Here is a 21,677-nt window from a genome sequence, read left to right on the forward strand (position 1 = left end):
GTCCATATGTTTGTTCTGTACATCTGTGTCTCAATTTCTGCCCTGCAAACCGGTTCATTTGTACCATTTTTCTAGGATCCACATATATGCGTTAATATACGATATTTGTTTTTCTCTTTCTGACTTCACTCTGTATGACAGTCTCTAGATCCATCCACGTCTCAACAAACGACCCAATTTCGTTTCTTTTTATGGCTGAGTAATATTCCATTGTATGTATGTACCATATCTTCTTGATCCGTTCGTCTGTCGATGGGCATTTAGTTGCTTCCATGACATTGCTATTGTAAATAATGCTGCAATGAACATTGGGGTGCATGTGTCTGTTTGAATTATGGTTTTCTCTGGATATATACCCAGTAGTGGGATTGCTGGGTCATACGGTAATTCTATTTTTAGGTTTTTAAGGAACCTCCATACTGTTCTCCATAGTGGCTGTATCAATTTACAGAGGGTTTACAAGAGGGTTTACAATTTACAAGAGGGTTCTTTTCTCCACAAAAAAAGAGGTATTCTATTTTTATTTCCAGTAATTTACAGGCATTTTGATCGCAAATAAAATTGGATGATTAATTCTACTCCCCAAGAATTCTGCTTTCTGAATCAACGAGGGTTTATTTTAACAAATGTTTTTTCAGTTTAGGGTTCTATATGACGACCATACTCTCTAGGGTAGAGCGTGTGGAAGAAGGTGGCTGACCTTGAGAAATATACAATTGCTGTGCTGGAGTCCTTTCAGGGTTGAAATGGAGTAATAAAATCAGAAATCACAGAATGGTTTCTAATTTCAAAGACAGACTGTCTGACCTTGCCTAAGTAGTTCAGGTAGAAACCAAGAAGGAACGTGGAGAAGGAAATTGAGTTCCCCTCCCGGTGACACACAAGCGCAACATTAATACATATGGGATTACAACGTGGGCCATTGATTCACTTTAGGGTCCAGGAGATGTTTTTCTCCTGTATTTTTATTATTTGAAAAAATTCTGATTAAATCTCTCTTTGCCTGCCTTATACTCACACACAAATGAAAAACCTACCCCCATGTTTACTCTTGGTTCTCTGTCTTCCTGAACTGGAGCCTACAATTTAAGATAAAAGAATTCTTTCTGAAATGTATTTGGTTCTTGGGCTCTTTTTGAACAAGTTTTTTCTTGAAACCATGAAGGGGACTTCCCAGATGCCTAGAATCACCAGTATTTTGGATTCTTTGCTACATGTTTCCTACCCCAGAGGAAGGAAACTTACATGGATTAAGGACTTCCGTTCTGCCCGGCTTTGTCACATTTGTCAGCAGTCGCGTCCCAACAACTGCCTCTTTCAATGGATGATTGTTCATTCTCCCTGTAGCGCTTCTTGCACCCTGGCTGGACCTTCTGTGGGCCAGTAGGCAGCGCTGTGGTTGGTGGCTGAGGTGAACTGTTCTCCAGTCGGTCAGCCTCTGCTAGATGGAAGTTCTGAGGCATGTTTTTGTTTTTTAGGTTGCATAATATTAAACATCAGTAGTTTAACTGGGAATGTTTATTTTTAGAGGTGAACTGGTTTTATTTCAATGGCTAGGAAAAGGAGTTAAAAGTGTGAAAATGTGTGATGACCACAGACAGGCGAAGGACAGAGAACATTCTAGGTTGATCTGTATTGCCCTGATAGTGAAATCATTGCCTGGGTTTTTTTGTGTTTACCTGATTGAATGAGGTAATTTTAGTGAATTACTAATTTTATAGTGAATTACTAATTTTATAGTAATTACTGTGTCGGTTTGGAGGAGCTCAGAATGTCTTTTTTCTTCCTTTTTTTGGTAAGTGTTCAAAATTTGGTACTTAGGGAGGTTAAGCATTACACATCCAGGGTGTCTTAATTCTGCAAAGATGGTCAAGCCATTTCCAGCACAACAAGAAATGGGGACCATGAGAATCTTGAGCAGATGAGCAAGTGGGAATGATCCTCTGAGTTCAAATCTGGATTACTTCCTAGCTGCACGATGGGCAGGAATTTAGCCTGAGCCTCAGTTTCCCAATCTGTAAATTGTGCATTACAACGTTTTGAGGCTTCAGGAGATGATGACTGTAAAAGGCCTGGACCAGGTGCTGTGCCCAGAGAAGGCACCGTACACATGGTGGATTTGGAGGCATTTTCAGTAGTCATGTTTTCAGTAGTGAGTGAGAGCCCAATATTTGAGGTATGGGATTAGGATCAACAGAATCAAGTCACCCCAATGTAAATGGATTTTTTTCTTTGTGCCCCATTGATACCTAGAGTTAGGGATGGCCTAAACCTTTGACCAGAGCTGTGGAGTGCAGCCTCACCTCCTTTCCCCAACCCCTCCCTTCCCCTCCTTTCCCTTCCCCTTCCCCCTTCCCTCTCCTCCCCTCCCTTCTATTTTCTCCCCTCCCTTCTCCTCCCCACCTCTCCCCTCCCCTCCCCCCAGGGTCCTCCTGGGCTGGCTTTGGAGGCACAGGACAGCTCCTCCAGGTGACCTGTGTCTACTTCCTGTGGCCCTGGCTGCCCCTCTCCCGCTGGCTCTGCCTCCTATTGGAAGAAGTGACGAAAGGGGGTGTAGCAAAGGAAGCCGCATCCCTGAAGGTGGAGCCCTGTGAGGACATTTTGCTCTTCATTCCAGCCAGGCCTTGCTTCCTGTCTTCGCTAATAACCAAAGATCCTTGTCAGGAGCGTAAAAATTACAAGCATTTTTGTCACCAGAGTGCTGGCGGTTATGTGTATCCATCTAAATAATAGAGCCTTTGAATAAAATGTGGCAAGGATTAGAATGACCTCTTGTTAATGCCTGAAAAAAGAACAGGTGGACCTCAGGGCTCTGCATCTTCCCCACCTGGGTTTCCATGTAGACTGCTTTTTGCTCCAACTGAAGCTGGTTATTTGTAATTTTCCCACATAGCTAAGCTTCCGGGAGGACGGTCAGTGGAGCAGTGCAGAGAATATGGTTTGCAGCAACAGCCTTGCTTTTTTTTCGAATCAAAATCCCCCTTTGCCTTTCCTTTAAACCATGTATTAGAGGGTTTTATCAGAAAAGGGAAAATGGGCTGTGCCCCGCTGTTGCTAGGTAACCAGAAAAATAACAAACCCAGTCAGTTGTTACCAGAATGATTTTCCCCAGGAACCTGGTTCCTTTTGCTAAGTGATCTGTGTGGTGTTAACAGATTTGCATAATGGTGAGGCTGGAGGGTCTCCATCCTTCATCTCCTTTCTGCCCTCCCCTCTCCCCATATCGGGAAAGTCCCAGGTACCTTATTTGCGTCTTCCAGATCAGTTCTTGACTTTGAGTTACTCTGAGGGAAGATGCGGTGCAGATGCAAATATGGCTTATTGCACACAGCCGGAGTAGGTAACTGTATTTCTAAGACGTTGAGCCCATTTTTAAAAATAACTGGGCACCCCCTTCTCAGCAGGTGCAGTGTTTGAACAGCCCACAAATGGTAACAAGTTTTTGTTTGACGGTTTTGCTGGGAGTATTTTGTAAAGGTTATTTTTAGCCACAGGAGATGTTTGTACACCCAACCAACCATTTTAGTGATTTTGATTAAATCATTAGATATCCATTTCATTCCTTTCTCACTGGACTCGTCATTCTGTCCGTGGCTAGCTCTATGGCCACAGCATTTCCCAATCTTCGAGGGCTCTGACTCTGACTCCTAGTTTCACCTGACTTGTAGGTCTCAAGCTGACTCTTCTGTGACCTGTGCTGTCTGTTTGTTGCAGATTTGGACCTCTCTCAGACTGCATGCCCGCCCCCGCAGGACTCAAATCCGCATGGCCCTCAGCTGCAAACGTTCATAGCAGAAGCAAAGTTAAATCTACAGAGAGTAACCAGACAAGACGGCGAAACTGGAGATGGAGCAGAAGAAACTATTGTTTACCTCTAATTGTGTTGTTATTTTTCCAAATGAAACAAAATACAGGCATTTGGGGGAGAATTTTTTTTTCCTTTCCTGATGTGTGTGTGACTGTGTCCAAATTGCTTTAGGAGTAATGTTTAATATTTCGTGCAAGTTTATTTTGGAGGCATGAGTCTAATAATTAAATTATTGAAAACAACCCTGTTTGTATCGTCATTAACTTATCACACCTAATTCCAGACTCCTGGAGGAGAAATTAACTTAGATAAGCAGAAATATGTTCAAAGTTGTTATGACCCTAGAGTAAAATTCCATATTGTATTTTCTACAGGATCATTTGTTTTTTGAAATGCCTTTTGAGATCTAGGTGAAGCACTTTGGATGGAAAGAGTGATATAATTGGCAAATTTTCACAATCACAGCAGCTGATTAGGAGGAGTGACCTCAGGGCCCTCAAAGGCCAGGAGGATGTGGAAAAGAACTTTTCTTAGCTACTCTTTGGGACATCAAAGGGGTCACCCCTGGTGGTGAGCTGTCACAGTCACCAAGCAACCGAGGTACCCTATTTGGACCCCTGTCCTAACCGGGTGGCCACTCTGCTGTGGACACAATCTGGACTCTTGGGACCTGGGGCAGAGACTGTTCAGATGCACCTTCGTGGTCCTAATGCTTGTGGGCTTTGAAGTCATAGTTCAGCAGCGTCTTTCAACACAGCCCAGAGGCACGGCCCCAGCAAGTCGGTTCGAGGTAAACTTTAGTAGCAACACTTTGCTCGGTTCGAGGTAAAGTTTAGTAGCAACACTTTGCTACCGAAGTAAGACTTTATTAGCCCTTGCTTCTCGCAGCTGGCCCTGCCTCCTTTTGGTCCCGGGAGCACCAAAGACCACCACTCACTGGAGGGATCGCTGCCCAGCAGTTACTGAAGGACAAAAGCTGCTCTCTCGGTGAAGCTTGTGGCCTGAATGTGCTTTTCCACGAAGGAAAACTGGTGCATCTTGCTTTCAAGGTACTATGGGTCTCTGTGTGAGAAAATAAACCAGGAAATGTTTTCAGCTTGTTCTTCAGAAGTGTTTGTGTATGTTTTGGTCAGTGTCAATAAATATCTATTCCCTTGCTATGTTACTTTGAAATTGTAAAACTGTTTAGAACCATAGTAAAAAACACATTTCACACTCAAACACAATCTCCCTTTATTAAAAATGAAAATAAAGGAGGAATACTAAATTCACCCAGGCTTGCAACACTTACCAGGAGGGAGCTGTGATAGGAAGAGAAAAAAATTCACCCTGGTTCCGTTATGTTTTTTTCCCACTTAAGTTACCAGTGGAATAACGAACCTATATTTTCACTTGGGCAAGTCTAATCTGAGTTTTAAAAAACACCTTTTTGGGGGACACTCTTTTTTCTGACTCTTGCCTCTTCTGGCCATTTTGGTCACAATCGTATTAACAGATTCAGAGACTAATTTTCACAGAATGGATGATAGCTTGTTAAAATTTTAATCAGTCTCTTCATCTCCAAGATGAACTCCTAAATTATAAGGTGCATCTTCTATTCCTAAAGACATCTAGAGAGAAAGATCTATCTTCCCTCTCTCTCCAATAATGTCTATTCCAGAATTCTCTATCCTTCAAATAAAAAGCGTATAGATATTTCAGTATAAATCCTTGCTCTGATAACTATAAATATCTTTCCGTTTTTCCTGACAGAGGCTATGGAAATAACCATACGTGAAAATAGGTAAAGATGTTCAAAATCCCCACGGAGTTCTTTAAAAATACATATGCTCGGTTGATTTTCAAGCCCGGCAAACTCTGGGGCTTTGTGTAGCCACCCAGGGGAAGCTTCAGCATTATTTGATATATCTCTATTCATAGATTCCTCTTGGTAATTTTTAAATTTAATATTATGACTTCTCAACTGAATCTAAGTCTCAACACTTTCTTGATAAGTTCTTCCTTTTCACTTTGTCCTCGCTATGTAATCAGCTCAGATTTCGTGGAATTCACTCTGGCTCTAAAAGAAATTCACTCATCTGAGGAGAAAACCACCCTGTTTCTCAGCATCATAAATAAGTTTCCCTCAAAGGATATTTCCCACCGATCGAAGATCTTAAGGAAACCTTCATCCCTTTAGAGATTTGTTGCAGAAAGGAAAACAACATTTTTGCCCTGTTCCTTCCAGGTTTCATAAACTCATGTGCATCTCATTTGTAGTCCAAACTTCTCTGCACTTCATCAGGGCTGTGTAATTGCTGGAGTCCTTCCTGCGACACTTCCCGCCCACTCTCAAATGGAGCCCTGCTCATTCAGAAAAGGGGAAAAATTATCGCTGCAGAAGTGGTGGTGGTGATGTTGTGTGTAAGGGCTATATAAAATGAAGAAGGTGAGCAAGCGAAAATCATGGGATTAGTGAAAGTGAAAAGGAGTATGTTTTCCTTCTTATGACCTAGGACACACCATTCAAACTCGGGATCAAACGGAGGTTTTTAAGGTTCAACCATCGCTGTCTTTCTCAATGAGAGAGGCATGGCAGTAGAGTATCCTGGAGCCAGACCTTCCACTTCCTGGCTGTGTCCTTGGCCTGTCACCTCTCTAGGTCTTAGTTTCCTCATCTATAAAGCAGGGATGATTACCTTACAGAACTGTGAGAGTTAAATGATTATGTAATGTGCTTAGAACAGTACCTGGGGCATAGTAATCACTCAACATATGCTAGCTATTATTATATCATAAGCTTTTTTTAATAATTGGTCAGCCTGGTCCCAGTCCTTAGGCAGATTGCACCTGCACAGCCAGAAGCAGTGAATAGAGGTGTCAGGTGCCTGGAGATGGCTAGCTCTAAGAGTGGACTAAAGCTTCATAAGGTTAGCTTTCAACTTATTTGCATCTCTAAACCTCCATTCAACTAATTCAGTAAACATTTATTGACCCTCTGCTAAAGGCCAAACAATCTGTTAGGAAGCCTGTAAAGATGAATATGCCTGCAAATTGTTGGAAAAGACAAACACATGAACAGATAACTGAGAAACACAGATCACCATGGGAGCTCAGAGAAAGGGCATGTTGGGGCCAGTAATATGTGGAATGAAGGGAGTTGTCCTAAAGTAGAAGATGCCTGAGGCTTGAAATAGAAGTAGAGTCAGAGGGTGTGGAAGAGACATTCCAAGTAAGGAGAGAAACCCAAGCAAAAGTCCAGAGACACAAAAGAAAAGACCACTGGAGTACACATTTGGAGGTACTGCAGAATGTGTTTCTCCCCTCTGGATCAAGGTATCCAGGGAGAAAATCCATCTATCTCGGACTCTTCCAAGCGCTCTGGTACAAGTGGTGGAAAACATGGAAGTGTCTCTCTCAACTTGGTAACTGATCAGGTTCCATAGAGAGCTGGATTATGGAGGACTGCTGAAACCCTGGGGAAGCATTAGTCAAATCCATTTCACCTGCCTTCACTAATCAAGGTCATCTACAAAAGACTTGCCTGTCCTCCAGGTGGCACGGAGCCTAAACAAGATGCTTGCCCCAGTTGTTCTCCGGGAATTGGAGTCAGCTGTGTCTAGTTGGAGCTGCCCGGTTAAGACTGGATAGGACCAGGACCCTCCAACTGGGCATGCGTGAGTGTCCGCTCCGTGACCTTTTGACGTCAGGGGGCTGAAAACTCCACCCTCAGAGCGTGCCAAGCGCCTCCATTTTGGAACGTGCAGAGCCCTGGAGCTTAGTTACACCTGAGCAGAGCCATGATTACCGCAGATTTTTCCAATCCTTTCCCCACGCTCCCCACGCCTTTGCCAGCCCTGCCTCTTTATTTGTTATCCCATAAATATCCCAGCCCCTAAGCCCTTTGCTTTTCTGGGAGGTGGATTTGAGATGCGCTCTTTCGTGCTTCTCCCTTGGCGGCCTTGCGAATAAGCCCCACTCTTTGCTGCAAACCTCGGCGTCTTGGCATTTTGGCTTGCTGAGCGCTGGGTAAAATGACACCATGACCCCTCACCCTTCCACATCCACCTCCACCATAAAGCAACTGGGTTGTGGTCAAATGGCCAGTTGGGTATCTACCTACTGATCCTAAGCCACAAGAAACCAAAAGTAAAGGGATTCCTGGGGGCTACCTGAAGATGCTTCTTGGAAGAGAGGGAGCAGAGTTTTAAGTGGAGGAATAAAGTGATGGGGAGGGAAGAAGTCTCACTTTGCTCTTCTGCTTTATTTTCTTATCTCTGGTTCAGTAAAGTTTTCTTTCTAAGGTTTTATCTTTTCTTTCCTTTGGAACATATTCCTGTTTTCTCCTTTTACCTGACTCTGGGGGGTTTCTGTATATTAGATGAGACAGCCACCTCTCCAGATCTTGCAGGATTGCTCTTGTTGTAGGAGATGAACCTTATTGTTCAAACCTGCCCTAGCTTTTGGTTATCTCCCAAACCTTCGTGATCGCCCAAGCAGCCTATTTTATTTTTCGTGGCTCCCAGTGTTTGAGGTGTGCCAAGACCTATCTGTCCTAAAGGTGGGCGGGAGGACCTCAGTCAGCATCTAGGTTTAGGCTGTTTACGAAGCCAGACCCTCAGGCAGCAGCTTCAAAATATATATATGCAGTGCTATGGGAACGCAAGCGAAAGCCCTGCTGGCCAAGAGAGCCGGGCGATCTGGAGGTGTCCTCTGGACGACAGTTGCAAAAACTAGGGCACCAGAAGAGTGTATCAACTCCTTTCTGGGGGATACCAGTGAGCTGGAGCCAGGCAGAGGGAGGGCGCAAAGATGGTGGCATCCCTGCCTCTGTTGCCCTGGGCTGCAGCTGCAAAAACCTGGGGCACCCCCGTGGGAGATGCTAGTGCAGGGAGAGGGGAGTTGGCTTTAGGGAGGCGCCAGCCGGAGGGGAGGCGGCACCTGCAGAGGGTAAAACAACTGGACTCCGCTGGCTTTAGGGAGTGCCAGTGTCTCCATCCCCATTCCGGGAAAGTACGGGGCTCCGCCCTGTAGGCTGGGGCTTTAAGATCACATGAATCTCTTTCACATAAAGTCTGTGCGCTTCTCAAAGGTCTGCTTCTGCACCGGGCCCTGGAGAGGGTGAGGCTGAAGCCCTTTAAAAGCTGGTCCTCAGGTCCCTACAGCCCTTTGGGTCTTGGGCTTGGGAGCCCCACTGGTTTTCAAGCCAGGTGTTTGGGGGACTTGTCAAGTGCTGCTATCAAAAATTGGGGTGCCTGATGTGAGGGATAAACCCTTTGTTCCTTGGGGAGAAGTTCGTGAGTTCCATCCAGATGGTGGGTTGCCATGCTGGGGGTTTAGGGTGAGACCACATCTCAGCCTCTCCTACTCACCTCCGTGTGGGCCTTTTCTTGTTTTCTGATGCGGTGGAGCTGTTTTGCTAGTCTAGGTCTTTTTCAGAGAAAATTGTTCCATATGCTCCTGTAGATTTGGTGTGTCCAGGGGAGGAGGTGACTACGTGGGATCTTCCTATATCACTATTTTGACCACTGCCTGCCTTTTTTTATCAGCTTTACTCCTCACCCCATCTTCATCTACCACTTAAGGCTTTGTGGAAAAGAAAAAGGAGTAGAGAGGACACATGGAAGAAAGATTCCACAGTGATCCTGTGATTACCACCAAGAGTCCACCATGTTCTTTCCCGACAGCCTGTCAGGCACAGAGCTCCCTCTAATAAGCGTGACAGAGGCAGTGAAAAGGTAGGGAAAAATCAGATTTGGGCTTTGCTTACTGAAATTCCCTAGGGCCACAGGGTCACACAACGCCACTTACATTGTCTGGATTTGCTCGTGGAATCCAGCGTGAATGGGATCTCTTGGAGTTGCACAATCCCGCAGCCTTGCTTCTGAGCTAAGTTCCCTTATCGATGAAAGGGGATAATAATAGACATGCCTTGCAGGACTGTTGTGGAAACTAACTGAGTTAAGCCTAGTACAGTAAACGCCACACAGTAACCACTCTAAAAATGATAGCAGGGGTTACATGCTGGTGATAAGGATGGGAGGAAGGCGAGCTTGAGCTAAATTAGCTGGGGCATCACTGCTTCAGTTTTTCACAGCCCATCTTCCTTTGCCCTGGGAGATGTCCATGGTCTAACCAAGCCTGCCATGATGCTGCACTCAGAGTAAGAGCTTCATGAGACTTATTCAGCTGAGGGGATGAGCGGATGAACAGGAGCCTTTGGAAATCTGAGATCTAAGAGGCGACAGAACTAGAACTAGAACCCTGATCCTGTTTCCATTCCATTTCTTTGCCTCTGGCTTGTGAGTTCAAAGCCGTTCCTTTAAGCTGGTCATTGAATATTGTTTTGGGTGAAGTAACTTGAAGGGGGACCATGGTTCAGTAGTTTCGTAGAAGCTTCATGGCTGAGAAACTTCAACACGCCCTTAATCAAATCCTACTAGCCTGCCTACCAATAAAACTCTCTGGAGAGAGGAAAGTCAGAAGTTTTACTTACAACAGCCAAAAAGCTCATAGAGACAGTTGTCTCCGGACGAAGAATGAACTTGGTGAGAAACAAGGATTATACTTTCTTTGCTAATTTCACTAGATACCATGGTTACATTAGAGAACTGGCCCTTATTCCTGCAGGAGCCCCCAGCCCTCCCTTCCCCAATGACTTGTCTTTCATTCAGTTTGGAGATACGTCATCCCCAGGGCCAATGTCCCCAGGCCCCACAGAGTTCCAGCCACTGGGGAAGGTTCAGGAAGTTCCCCTTCTTGTTCAGAGGCTCAACTGGGTGCCCCAATGTATATCATAGAAGGGATCTGAGTTGTCTACTAAAATGAGTTTTGACTTACCCAAGAGTTTGTCTAAATTCTTTTCTTCTCCCTCCTCAGTGGGTTTTGGGTTGTTTCCCTTTCACTGCTTCCTTCTTTGAATAGGCAAAGGAGTTGGAACTCTGATGAGTGGTTTACTTCTTGTTAGCAACCCAAGTTAAACATTTAATGACGGAGCTGGTATGGACTGAACCACTACTTGGGGGTAAATGCCTGGCTTCACTTGTCCATGCTCTCTTTACCACCGCGCCCCACAACACCGTATGTAAGGTCTGAGCAGGTTTTCCGGAGAGTTGTCAGTGTTTCTTTTTACAATCGCTAACGTAACAGCTTCAAATATAAACGCAAATACAGCCAGCGTCAAGGAGAGCATCTGTAGAGGCCATGGAGCTAAAAGAGACTCTCAGAGATGTGCTTGGCTTTTCCCTTGGCAGCGTTCATGGCCCCCTTGGAAAGGCTCAGTGAACCTCTCTGCTGCTGGCAAGCTCTAATTTGGGGAAGAAGTTGGCGGGTGCCCGCAAAGAACAATAGGCTTTTAATTAAGGTCTGTAGGGCCAGAAGCTCAGGAGGCCCCCCCTCCTGCTGAATTTCTTTTTAACACTTGCATTTCTTCAAACTGCCCTACAAACAATAACTGTGTGCTGCATCAGGGTAACTGTGGTCATTAACCTTCTGTAGCACAGGAATTTCTTGTAACATAAAGGCAGTAATGGGATTTTTTTTTTTTTTTTTTGCAATACCTTGAAAAATTAGTGTTAACTTGTGTTCCCGGTTTGAGGCAGTTGATTTTACTAAGGGGATGCGGAATATGATCTCATAACTTGGTCTTTCCACGCAAACACCCTCTGTGCAAAATTCTCATTATATCCGACGCTAGAATTAATGTAAACATGTTTCGGTAATGGCCGTGTTTTGAGTCACTCAGGGGAAGATTTCTGCTTGCAGAGACTGAACCTGCTAAGCATCGTTGCTATGGGGACTGTGAGAGTTGGATTAATTAAGGCCTGAAAAGATGTTGTGAAGTGTGCAGAATGCACTGTTTTCTGCTAGTAATTAAAGAGGGTACGTGTGTACGTGAGAGAGGAGAAAAAATACAGACGATCAGAGACAAGGCAGTCAGACAGATAGATGTGCTTGGCACTGGACACGTAACATTTCCTCTGGTAAAACTAACCACTGATCATCACTCTGCTGACACTACTCTATTTTCTCCTCCACCCATGCCAGACAGAATAATTGCTTGAAATGGACAAGTGGTCCATTCATGCTTCCTTTCTCTGGTCTGATTTATAAGAGGTATAGGAATATACAAAAACATGTTCTTGGATCAGTGGGTTCAAACAACCCATCTTTCTGAACACTCAGAAATCAAACTGGACTGTGTAAATGGTAAACTACCTAGCAGGGAGCCCAAGTGTGTGGATTGGAGCTATGTTAATTGTCCAACCTGCCAGGCGTAGTGTCATCAGTGACTTGGAAGCTGAGAAAGAGATTAGCTGCCCAAGGCCATGGAGAAATTGTCACGGGAATGCCTTCTAGATTAGAAGGTAAATGAAACATCAATCTAGTTCAGGTTTGATTTGGAGGATATTTGATTGTTTCAGTTGGAACTAAATGATGATTTTTAAAGCTTTACATTTCTATTTTCACTTGAATGATATTAATGTTAGGTTGAGGTCCAGGTTCAGCAAATTAGGTTCCATCTGAATCCTGCTTAGTGGCCCCAAAGATGAGTAGTGTCCCCACGTTGCATCCTCCTGGTCAGCAGGAAGGAGTTAATGGGCTGAAATCATCCTAAGATTTTTCTGCTGGACTGACAGCAATTTGACCAGAACTGGTATCTTTTGAAGCGTGATCGCTTTTTTCTTTGTCTCCAAGCTGTGGGGGCAGTGCTGTCTGAAAATGGGAATCAGAGCCTCACACGCAGAGGTGCTTGTTTCCTGGGGGATAGTGTCCTAGTGTCTTGGTGGCCAAACTCAGCTTCTTCCCATTCCTAGACTGTGGAGCTGAGTCAGAATGGGATGATGTAATAGGGCATTGCAGGGCAGGGGTGGGAAGAAAGGGAGGCAAGGGAGGAGAGGGAGAAAAGAGAGAGAGAGAGTGACAAAGCTGTCTCATCCAGTGTGAGGTAGGTGTCTGATCATATATGCATGCCTCTAAAGAGTCAGACATCCTGTGCCCCAATCCCTGATGTACCCTTAACCCAGTTCGGCTGTGCCACTGATAACAGCGTGGTTCTGTCTATGAATGGGGCCGTTTCTTTTCTTTTTTGACGAGGTGAAGGCTGCAGGTAGCACTCGATCTTAGCGAAGGTCAGACACCTTACGGTTGTGTGCCGTTGAGAGCTCTAGAGATAGGGGAAGAGGGACAAATTGGATCAGTGTGAATTTATCACCATCTGGGGGGAAAATGCAAGTGCACATCTTCCTTTCTGTATTGTCCTCTCCAGACGTGACCTGTAGTTCATTCACCCTTAACCTTGATTGTTGAATCTGTTTGTATTTTCCACTTTTCCTCTTATGTGAGGATTATCTCCATTTATCTCATGGGAGAAAGCCCTGCTGAGGCTACAGAAATAGAAAGGATTAGGATTTGGCTTTTGAATCAATTGTGGTTTGTTTCTGTCTCTGGTCATTAATGAGAAAAATGACATTTAAAAATATAATTGTCTTTTTCTTCTCCCCAACACATATAAAGGGGAAAATATATTCTGGGTAATTTGTTTACTGAAAAAGAAATAGAGATGGGAGGAGAACCACAACAGTGGTTTGACGGCTTTGGAGGGACATCTGTTAGGTGCTTTAGTACAAGAGCAACAATGGAAACCTTGAAACAAATAAAAATAGAGCCAGTATTGGGAGTTAGGGGAAAATCTACTTTTCCCCTAACTCATCACATTTTGAGAACGTGTTTTATTCTTGTTACCTGTTAACATGTATTCTTTCCATGTGTGTGTATATCGTGGTCACTTTAATATACCTGCTGCCCCAGCAACAAACTTGACTATTTGCCTTCTGTTGTGCCCTTCCCTATGTTAGTATGAGGCCAAAAGAACCCAACTGCCACAATGCTGCAGACACGATCCACAACCCCAGCAAGCCAGGGGGACAAGAAGCGTACAGAGCTTCTTGTATTTCTTCCTAAGCCAGTGGCCAGGGGTCCAGGATTTAGGTCCTCTCTGTCATCCACCCACCAACTATTCCTCTAACAAAGTCAATGAGCATCTGCTGTGCCCAGGACTCTTCTTGACATGGGGTCACCACCAGATGTCTATTCTAAGATATCTGCCCACCAGCAGGGCACCATTTGTGGAGCCAGATGAGACCTCCATCTACAGCAAGAGAACAATATAGTTCAAGCAGCATCACAGAGTGGTGAATCCCAGCAACGAAATGAGCAACCCAAGCACACGGTTTTAGGAGTCAAGTGAGGAAAGACTTTGTGGGCTGGTGAGTATTTTGGTTGGTTTGTGTCCGATGCGAGGGTTTTGAAACTCTCAATTTAGTCTCATCTCACCTAGAGCGTACCACAGCTCGGGAGGTATCTGGAAATGAGTGGAAGGTTTTCCGGTTATCACCATAACTGGGCAGAATTATTAGCTTTTAGCGAAAAGGAGGAGCAGGGACACTCAGATGCTGCAGTGGGTGGGATCGTCCTGTAAGGACAGTTGTCACCTGCAAAAGCCCACCGAGAAGCACCGATCGAATGCCAGCTTTTTAGAATATATTTTTTATTCACAATGTGAATTCAAAGGTGGGGAAGCATTTAGAAATCTTTCATACAGGCTGAGAGGTGACTATTTTATAGATACTCGTATCGGGAGCACCTTGATTTTTAACCAGAGTTCAGATTTTTAAGGAGCGTATCATAAAGATTCAAAGAGGAATTTTAAGGCAAGCGTTCTTAGAGAAATCATTTCCTTAACGTTGTCAACTCCAAAGTGAAAGGCGAGACCAGCCCAGAAGCGAAGTTAACGGGGCTCTGACATTTTTATAAAACACATTCTAACTTTAGCTGACATTTAAATTAAAAAGCCCAGCAGTGTAGCAGGCAGCTGATGGATTTGGAAAGCATGGATATGAGATAATGAGGGCTCTGCTATGCTTTTCGTGGTGAGGGGTAATAGGTGATCTATTCCTGGCTAAAAACAAAGGAGTTGAGGCGCTTTCTGCATTTGCACTGTAGGAATTTGCATCTCGTTGAGGCTAAAAGTCATTCAAACACTGCTTTCCTTCTGCTTACTATAGGATATTCTTAAATTAATCTTGATAATGAACAGGAAAAGGACCCTGGTAGGCATTTCTTGTGTCAGAGACACTAGTGGTTAAAGTGGACACTTGAGGAAGTCCTCAAGATCCTTTTAAATCCTTTGGAATGAAACCACACTAGGGGACACTTATCTGGAAGCCAGGTTGACAGAGGCCTTCTGGAAGCCCAATAAAAATTAACAGGAGGGGCTTCCCTGGTGGCGCAGTGGTTGAGCGTCCGCCTGCCGATGCAGGGGACACGGGTTCGTGCCTCGGTCCGGGAAGATCCCACGTGCCGCGGAGCGGCTGGGCCCGTGAGCCATGGCCGCTGAGCCTGCGCGTCCGGAGCCTGTGTTCCGCAACGGGAGAGGCCACAACAGTGAGAGGCCCGCATACCGCAAAAAAAAAAAAAAAATTAACAGGAGAAGAGAACCCTTAGTCTCCTTTCAGAAAAAGTAGGTGCTCATTTCATTTTGCTAAACAGAGATAAAAGCACAAGATTGCTGTCCTAAGAGTCACGTCAGTAGACACAGAATTTGATTGACAATGAAGTTTGTCCTTTTAATCAGATCCCATTCATTGCTCCATATCAACTTCAGTTCTGACTCTTGTTAAGAAGCCATTGACTCCCCAAATCGGAGTGATATTTTGCCACCAAATATGGCTCCTTGTCCTTCCTTTGAGAGGATATACTGCTCCTGAACATGGAAAAAGAATACACACACACACACACACATATATATTATTCCCTTAGAAACAACAATGGCAAAAAAGAGTGAAGTATCAACAATGGCAAAAAAGAGTGAAGCAACACAGTCCCTATGGTCCTTGAAATGTGGTGTATATTATCCTAATTGGACATTTTCTAAACAGATCTATGTGGACTAACTCTTGGGGTATTTATATTAATTAAATATTTCTCCAAGGAGCAGATTATTCTTTACGTGCTTCGTAAGTTGGTTGCTGTTGAACTGTATCTGAAAACAAACTCTTTCCTCCTTGATTTTTCCCTCTGGGATCCATCAGGAGACTGACTTTCGGGCAGCTTAATGAAAGACAAGGGTCCACCAACATGGCTTAAGGAACGGAAAGAACTGTGTGCTGATTGCCAGAGTCTCTGCGTGCTGGCTGGCAGCTTCATACAGCCCACTGGGGCACAAGTCTCCCACCCTTTGTTCCAACCTTGCCTGCAGAGAAAGAAAGGGCTTTGGGGGACGGTGGAATTCTAACAACTGCCTCTGACAAGCCTCCTGATGGACTCATCTGGGCAACCTCAGGTTACAAATGGGCATCTAGGAATGGCTGGCATAAATTCAGGACCATTGCTGGTCCTGCTTGTGCATGGTGTCAGGGTTTACTCCGCTGATGCAGGCATTTTGCCTCTAATACATGCAACTGTTTCGTTGACGTTCCAAAGTACTCCTCCAGGGGGAGCAATCTGAAGGTGCCAACTAGGCACTTTGGGGGTGCAGAGGCAAGGTAATTTAAGGTTAATTCATCCCAAACTAATTAGATGGGAGTTCATCAGCTGGAATGTACCAGAGAGAATCCTAGCCTTGTAGAAAGAAATTTAGCCCCATCATTTTCTCCATTTCGTAGAAACAGTTTAAATAGGATACGGTAGAACCAGTAGGCCTTAACAGGTCTAAGGTGAATACAAAACACAGTATGAAATAGCGGTGATAAACCTGGGTTCTAGAGTCAGACTACCTCAATTTGAAGCCTGGGGCTACTGCTGACTACTTGTGTGAACTTAAGTGAGTTATTGCCTAACGCTTCTGTGGCTCAGTTTTTCATTTGTCTGGGTAATAATGCCTACCTCATAAGGTTATTTTGAGGTGTATACAAAGCTCTTAGAACAGTGCCCTGTACATAGGAAACCCCCAACAGACTTCCATGATTACATGAATAGCCTTTACTGGAGCTTGCGTTCATTTGTATCACGGCATTCACCATCCCCATTACTGCCTTGAAATGACTTTTATTCGTAGGTTTTCTTTATCTGAGAAGTTAAAAGTGGATGGCAGACCCCTCATTCATTCTCACAGCGTCATCAAGAAGTAGAAAAGAGAACAAGTATAAGTCACTTTCCCACAGTGGAAAAGAGAAGAGGTTCCTCTAATAGCGTCATTGTCAAAGATGGGGAAATGATGCTGTGTATACCTAGGTGGTCATGAGCTGGCTCGTTCTCTGGATGTTCATAATCCCTCTCTTTTCACCATGGCATCAAGTTCATGCACTTAGTGACTTCCCCTGGGAAGTGCTGATGGTCATTCACCACCCCAGAGAAGGGAAGATAAAGGGAAGAGGGATGGAGAGACCTCAAGCTGTTGTCACTTGAGAGATACTTAAGTATGACCTTTTTTGGTTTTCCACTCAGGAACTGCTGCTAGAGTCACCACAAAAACCCACAGAGCAAAAGGGAATGGCATTTGCCATGGCTTTGGTAAAAAGCTACGTCTCGGGCAAGATGCTAATTTTAGTAGGAATATGACCTTCTTGTCCCAGCGTATTACATGTAATCAACAGGGATGGGACTCTGGTGGTTAAACACACTTGCCCAAGACTAATTCGGTTTCCATCCATTTCTCTGAACCAAGATTAATACAGCCCAGGATAGACTTGGAGAGAAAGGAGCCATTTCCCAAAGGTAGAGGTTTCTGGATGCCTCATACTTAGATATCACAGAAATTCCTATTGGGTCTGTCTTCTGACCCAGTGGATTCTCAGGTACAATTTGTTGGGCCCAGTGTGATGGGTTGTTGAATGAGACATAAAATCCCCTGAGTCTCTTCAGCTGGATTAGAGGCCAACTGGGTCTAGCTCTAATGTTCTTCTTGGGCTTGAACTTGTTCCCACAGACTCCATAAAGAAGACCATTTTGAATCCACAGGTTATACGCTATCAAAAGAAAAAAGATACCAGAAACTTGGTTGACTCATTAATTGAACCCAGTACCTTTTCTTAAGCCAGTCATTCCAACAGAACCATTTGGGTGTTATAGGGTCCAAAATTTTTATTTTTCTTGAACCAAAGTGAAATTGTCCCATGGCCCTTGTTACTTCTGCCCAGCATGCCCGTGTCACGATGGTGTATTCTTAGCTCTCTTAGCTGCTTCCATGTTACCACTGTAGTCTGTTTGTGCAGCGTGGGTTACCCCACACAAGCTGAGCTGATAAAATCTGCCTATCTCAATGCAGAGAGTAAGCCACAGGAGGCAACTTAGAAGCCTGGGTGGTATAGAGCCGGGAAGATGAAAGAGAGGAGTGGGCCTTTGATGTTTACTGAAGAAAGTTGACATGTTTGTGCAGATTTTTCTGCAAGATGACATAACATGATTCCCAGAGCAACATGTAATCTGGCTGCAGTGGGGTTGGTGTCGCTCAAGTTCCCACTGGGAAAAACAGCAGACAGACCAGGCTCAGCCCAACGCCTGCAGACATTTCAGCCTCAGCTGTACCCAGTGGGTTCTTGTTGACTCTTTGCACCAAGTTCTGAAATCCATCTGTATCTAGAAGGAAACAGTCTCTCTTTGCTTCTGTGTGACCCTTCTACTGAAACCAATTAATATTCTCCTTCATAAGAGCCATTTGATGTCCTAGAAACCTAATAAGTCTTTTTAATTAAAACAAGCTATTTTATTTTGAATGAGAAACAACCTGCCAAGAATTCTCCTCCAACCTCTGAAACCCAAAAACCACAGGCAAAGAATTCCAAGACCCAGCCAGATAGCCCTCCAGATTTGCCTGCCATGAAACAACCAGCCACGTAACAAAACTGGCCAGTGGCCAGCAGCACAGTAAGTCCAGGACCTCCAGGCAAGACAAGTCCTAGAATCTGGGTGGGAGATGGGTCAATAGACGGAAGATAGGAGGGCGTGCTTATCTACTGTTCTCTTCCTATACAAGAGTTGCTGTGGCTTTGTGCTGGGAGCTGGAATTCGTGCGCAGGCCTGGGTCAGACTAGAGATCTAATCAGCATGTAAGGACTACTATCTATTGATCACTCACGACTTGCCATGTGTTGTGCTAACATGTCACAGGCAGTATTTCTGCACGTACTGTTATTATCCTCAGATAATCGATAAGTAGGCTGAGGTTCAGAAAGTTTGAGTGATTTGCTCAAGGTCATCCAGCGGTAAAGGTAGATTCATTCACCACTGCCTGGCTGACTTCAAAGCCTGGACATGGTTTTAAACATATGCTCCACTCCTGCTTGAGTTAGATGGAGATAAAACAGCTCACTGAGGTCCGCATACTACTTGGCATCAAAAGCGTTTCATATGCAGTGAGGTGGATGGACCTAGAGACTGTCATACAGAGTGAAGTAAGTCAGAAAGAGAAAAACAAATACTGTATACTAACACGTATATATGGAATCTAAAAAAAAAAAGGTTCTGAAGAACCTAGGGGCAGGACAGGAATAAAGACGCAGACCTACTAGAGAATGGACTTGAGGACACGGGGAGGAGGAAAGGTAAGCGGGGACGAAGTGAGAGAGTGGCATGGACATATATACACTACCAAATGTAAAACAGATAGCTAGTGGGAAGCAGCCGCATAGCACAGGGAGATCAGCTCTGGGCTTTGTGACCACCTAGAGGGGTGGGATAGGGAGGGTGGGAGGGAGACGCAAGAGGGAAGAGATATGGGGTTATATGTATATGTATAACTGCTTCACTTTGTTATAAAGCAGAAACTAACACACCATTGTAAGGCAATTATACTCCAATAAAGATGTTAAAAAAGTGTTTCATGTATGTCTAGGACTACCTGCCCAGTGCTTGTTCTTAGTGTTTTACTATCAAATTTAATTCCAAAATGTTTATTCCTAAAAACTATGGATAATAATAGTTAATGTTTATTAAGCATTTACCAGGTATGAGACATTATACCAAAAAGCACCTTAAAATCTGTGACTTCGTCGCATCACTACAGCACGGGAGGTGTTATCTCCATTTTACAGAGAAGACAACTGAGGCTTGGAAAAGTAATGTAAACTGTCTAAGCTCTTGTGATGTCAGGTTGAACCATATAACATTGCCATTTTGTGTGTCAAAACCAGCCAAATGGTAGGTCACCTTTAACCAGCAAAACTCGGACTTGAGTCCAGGTCTGTGCCCAACTAATGAGCAAAGGAATAGTCTATGGGGGAAGCTGGACTCAACTGTCCTTGGCGTCTCTTAGAAACAATGCCTCAGATCAGGGAGTAATAAACCATCAGAAACCCCTTGTGGCTTTACAGTGCATGAACGTATATATTGTTCTAGAATGAACGGACACAAAACATGGTTGGGATGTTGTCTAAGTGGTGGAATTTAAACTCAGCTCTTGGTTATCATGCCACACCCCCTACCCCCACCTTCTTGTTGTTTTCCACTTGATTCCTTCCGCTTCCCTTCAACTCTGCTGTTTCTGCCTCCCGATTCCTGTCCTTGGAGTCCCCTCAATCCTGTGCCTCTCCTGTCGTGATTCGTTTTGACCTGGCTCCTCTGGATTGGCCCTGCACGTTGGGTTGTTCCGTGCGACTCATCCCCTCGCTTGGTTCCCGCCTCTCACTCACTCTGGGCCTATGTGCTCCCCCTCTCAATTTAACCCTCTGGGGCTTCTGTCTCTTGCTCTCAGGCCCAGCCCTACCTGGGCAGCTCTTCACCCTGCAGCTGCCCTTGACATTCCCTTTAGTTCCCAGTTTTCCATACCGGCCAGTTTTCTCTTCCAGATTCCAGGTGATCCAACTTTTCCCCCTGTGCCCCCAACCCAGCCTGGGGCTGGGGCAGGACAGACTTTGAAGGTGTTGGGGATAAGTTCGGAGGAGGTGGGAAAGCTAGCTGGCTCTGTATGGTTCCCATGAATAGGAGGGGGCTCTTCAGAGAGTGGACAACTCTGGCAAAGGCTATGAGAAGCTGGTGGCTGTGATTTCAGGAAAAGGACAGCTGTGGTGATGAAAGGGTACGATGGGGTGAGGCCAGTGGGGCGGAATACAAGAATTCGGTTCTTTTGGCTATCCAGGCATGTGAATCACTTAGAAGCTTAGTTCTCAGAGGAAACCACGAACCAGGCAAACGAAGCAAGCAGGTGATGTCCTGAGAAGAAAGGTGGTGGGAGGAAGAAGTGGATTCCCACAGTTTTAACTAAGGAGGAGGATGTATGAGGTCTTCCTTTTCCTCTGAGCATTTGGCTGCATCTGTATGGGCCAGCTAATGAAAGGGATGACAAATTTTAAAGATCTGGGAACAAGGACCCAAAAGAAAGTGATGCTGCTGAAAGATATTAGTGGAGAGAAACCAACCTGCTTTACAGGAAGGTAAGAAGGGTCTTAGTAGACGTATTGGACATGATTGGGAAGTGGCTAATGGGAAACCGCAAAGCGTTGTGTCGGCTTACCTTGGGCTTTTTAATACCTGGCAGCTGTAGGACTAGGCAATTGACCTTCTACATGTTTAAAGACAGATTCAACAAGGAAAGCCCTTTCCCTACAGTTCAATCATTCTTGCCTTCTATGAGGTATAGCTACGTGGATAGCTTGCAGTTGTACCACTTGGGCATCGCTGTGAAAGGAGTCGTGAGGGGCTGACGTGAGCTAGGATAGTCATTGGGAAGTACAGAAGACCAGAGAGCAACAAAGACCAGAATCTGAGCCACAAGGGGTTGGAACCCCTCCATTTCTATCCCGATGCTGCTCTTAAACTAGGCCACGCCCTCCAAGCAGGATTGAGAGAGTTTCCTTGAGCCTAACTCTGTGGAAGAGGTTGGAGGGTGACGTGGTTGCTTTGCTGAGCATAAGAACATTGATCAGCGTTTGAGTTGTGGGCTTTGGAGTCAGAT

At 44.8% G+C, this 21,677-nt stretch overlaps 1 protein-coding gene across 1 annotated transcript in view; it reads left to right on the top strand.

Moving 5' to 3' along the window:
• Positions 1-4,965, top strand: part of ARHGEF28 (Rho guanine nucleotide exchange factor 28) — a 310,128-nt gene extending 305,163 nt beyond the window's left edge. Inside the window, 1 exon segment of the mRNA XM_060143115.1 lies at positions 3,715-4,965. Coding sequence (XP_059999098.1) covers positions 3,715-3,878 — 164 coding nt within the window. The 3' untranslated portion in view covers positions 3,879-4,965.
• The last annotated feature ends 16,712 nt before the right edge of the window (positions 4,966-21,677 follow it).

The sequence above is a fragment of the Lagenorhynchus albirostris genome, chromosome 3, assembly GCF_949774975.1.
Source record: "Lagenorhynchus albirostris chromosome 3, mLagAlb1.1, whole genome shotgun sequence".
In the NCBI taxonomy this organism is placed as follows: domain Eukaryota; kingdom Metazoa; phylum Chordata; class Mammalia; order Artiodactyla; family Delphinidae; genus Lagenorhynchus; species Lagenorhynchus albirostris.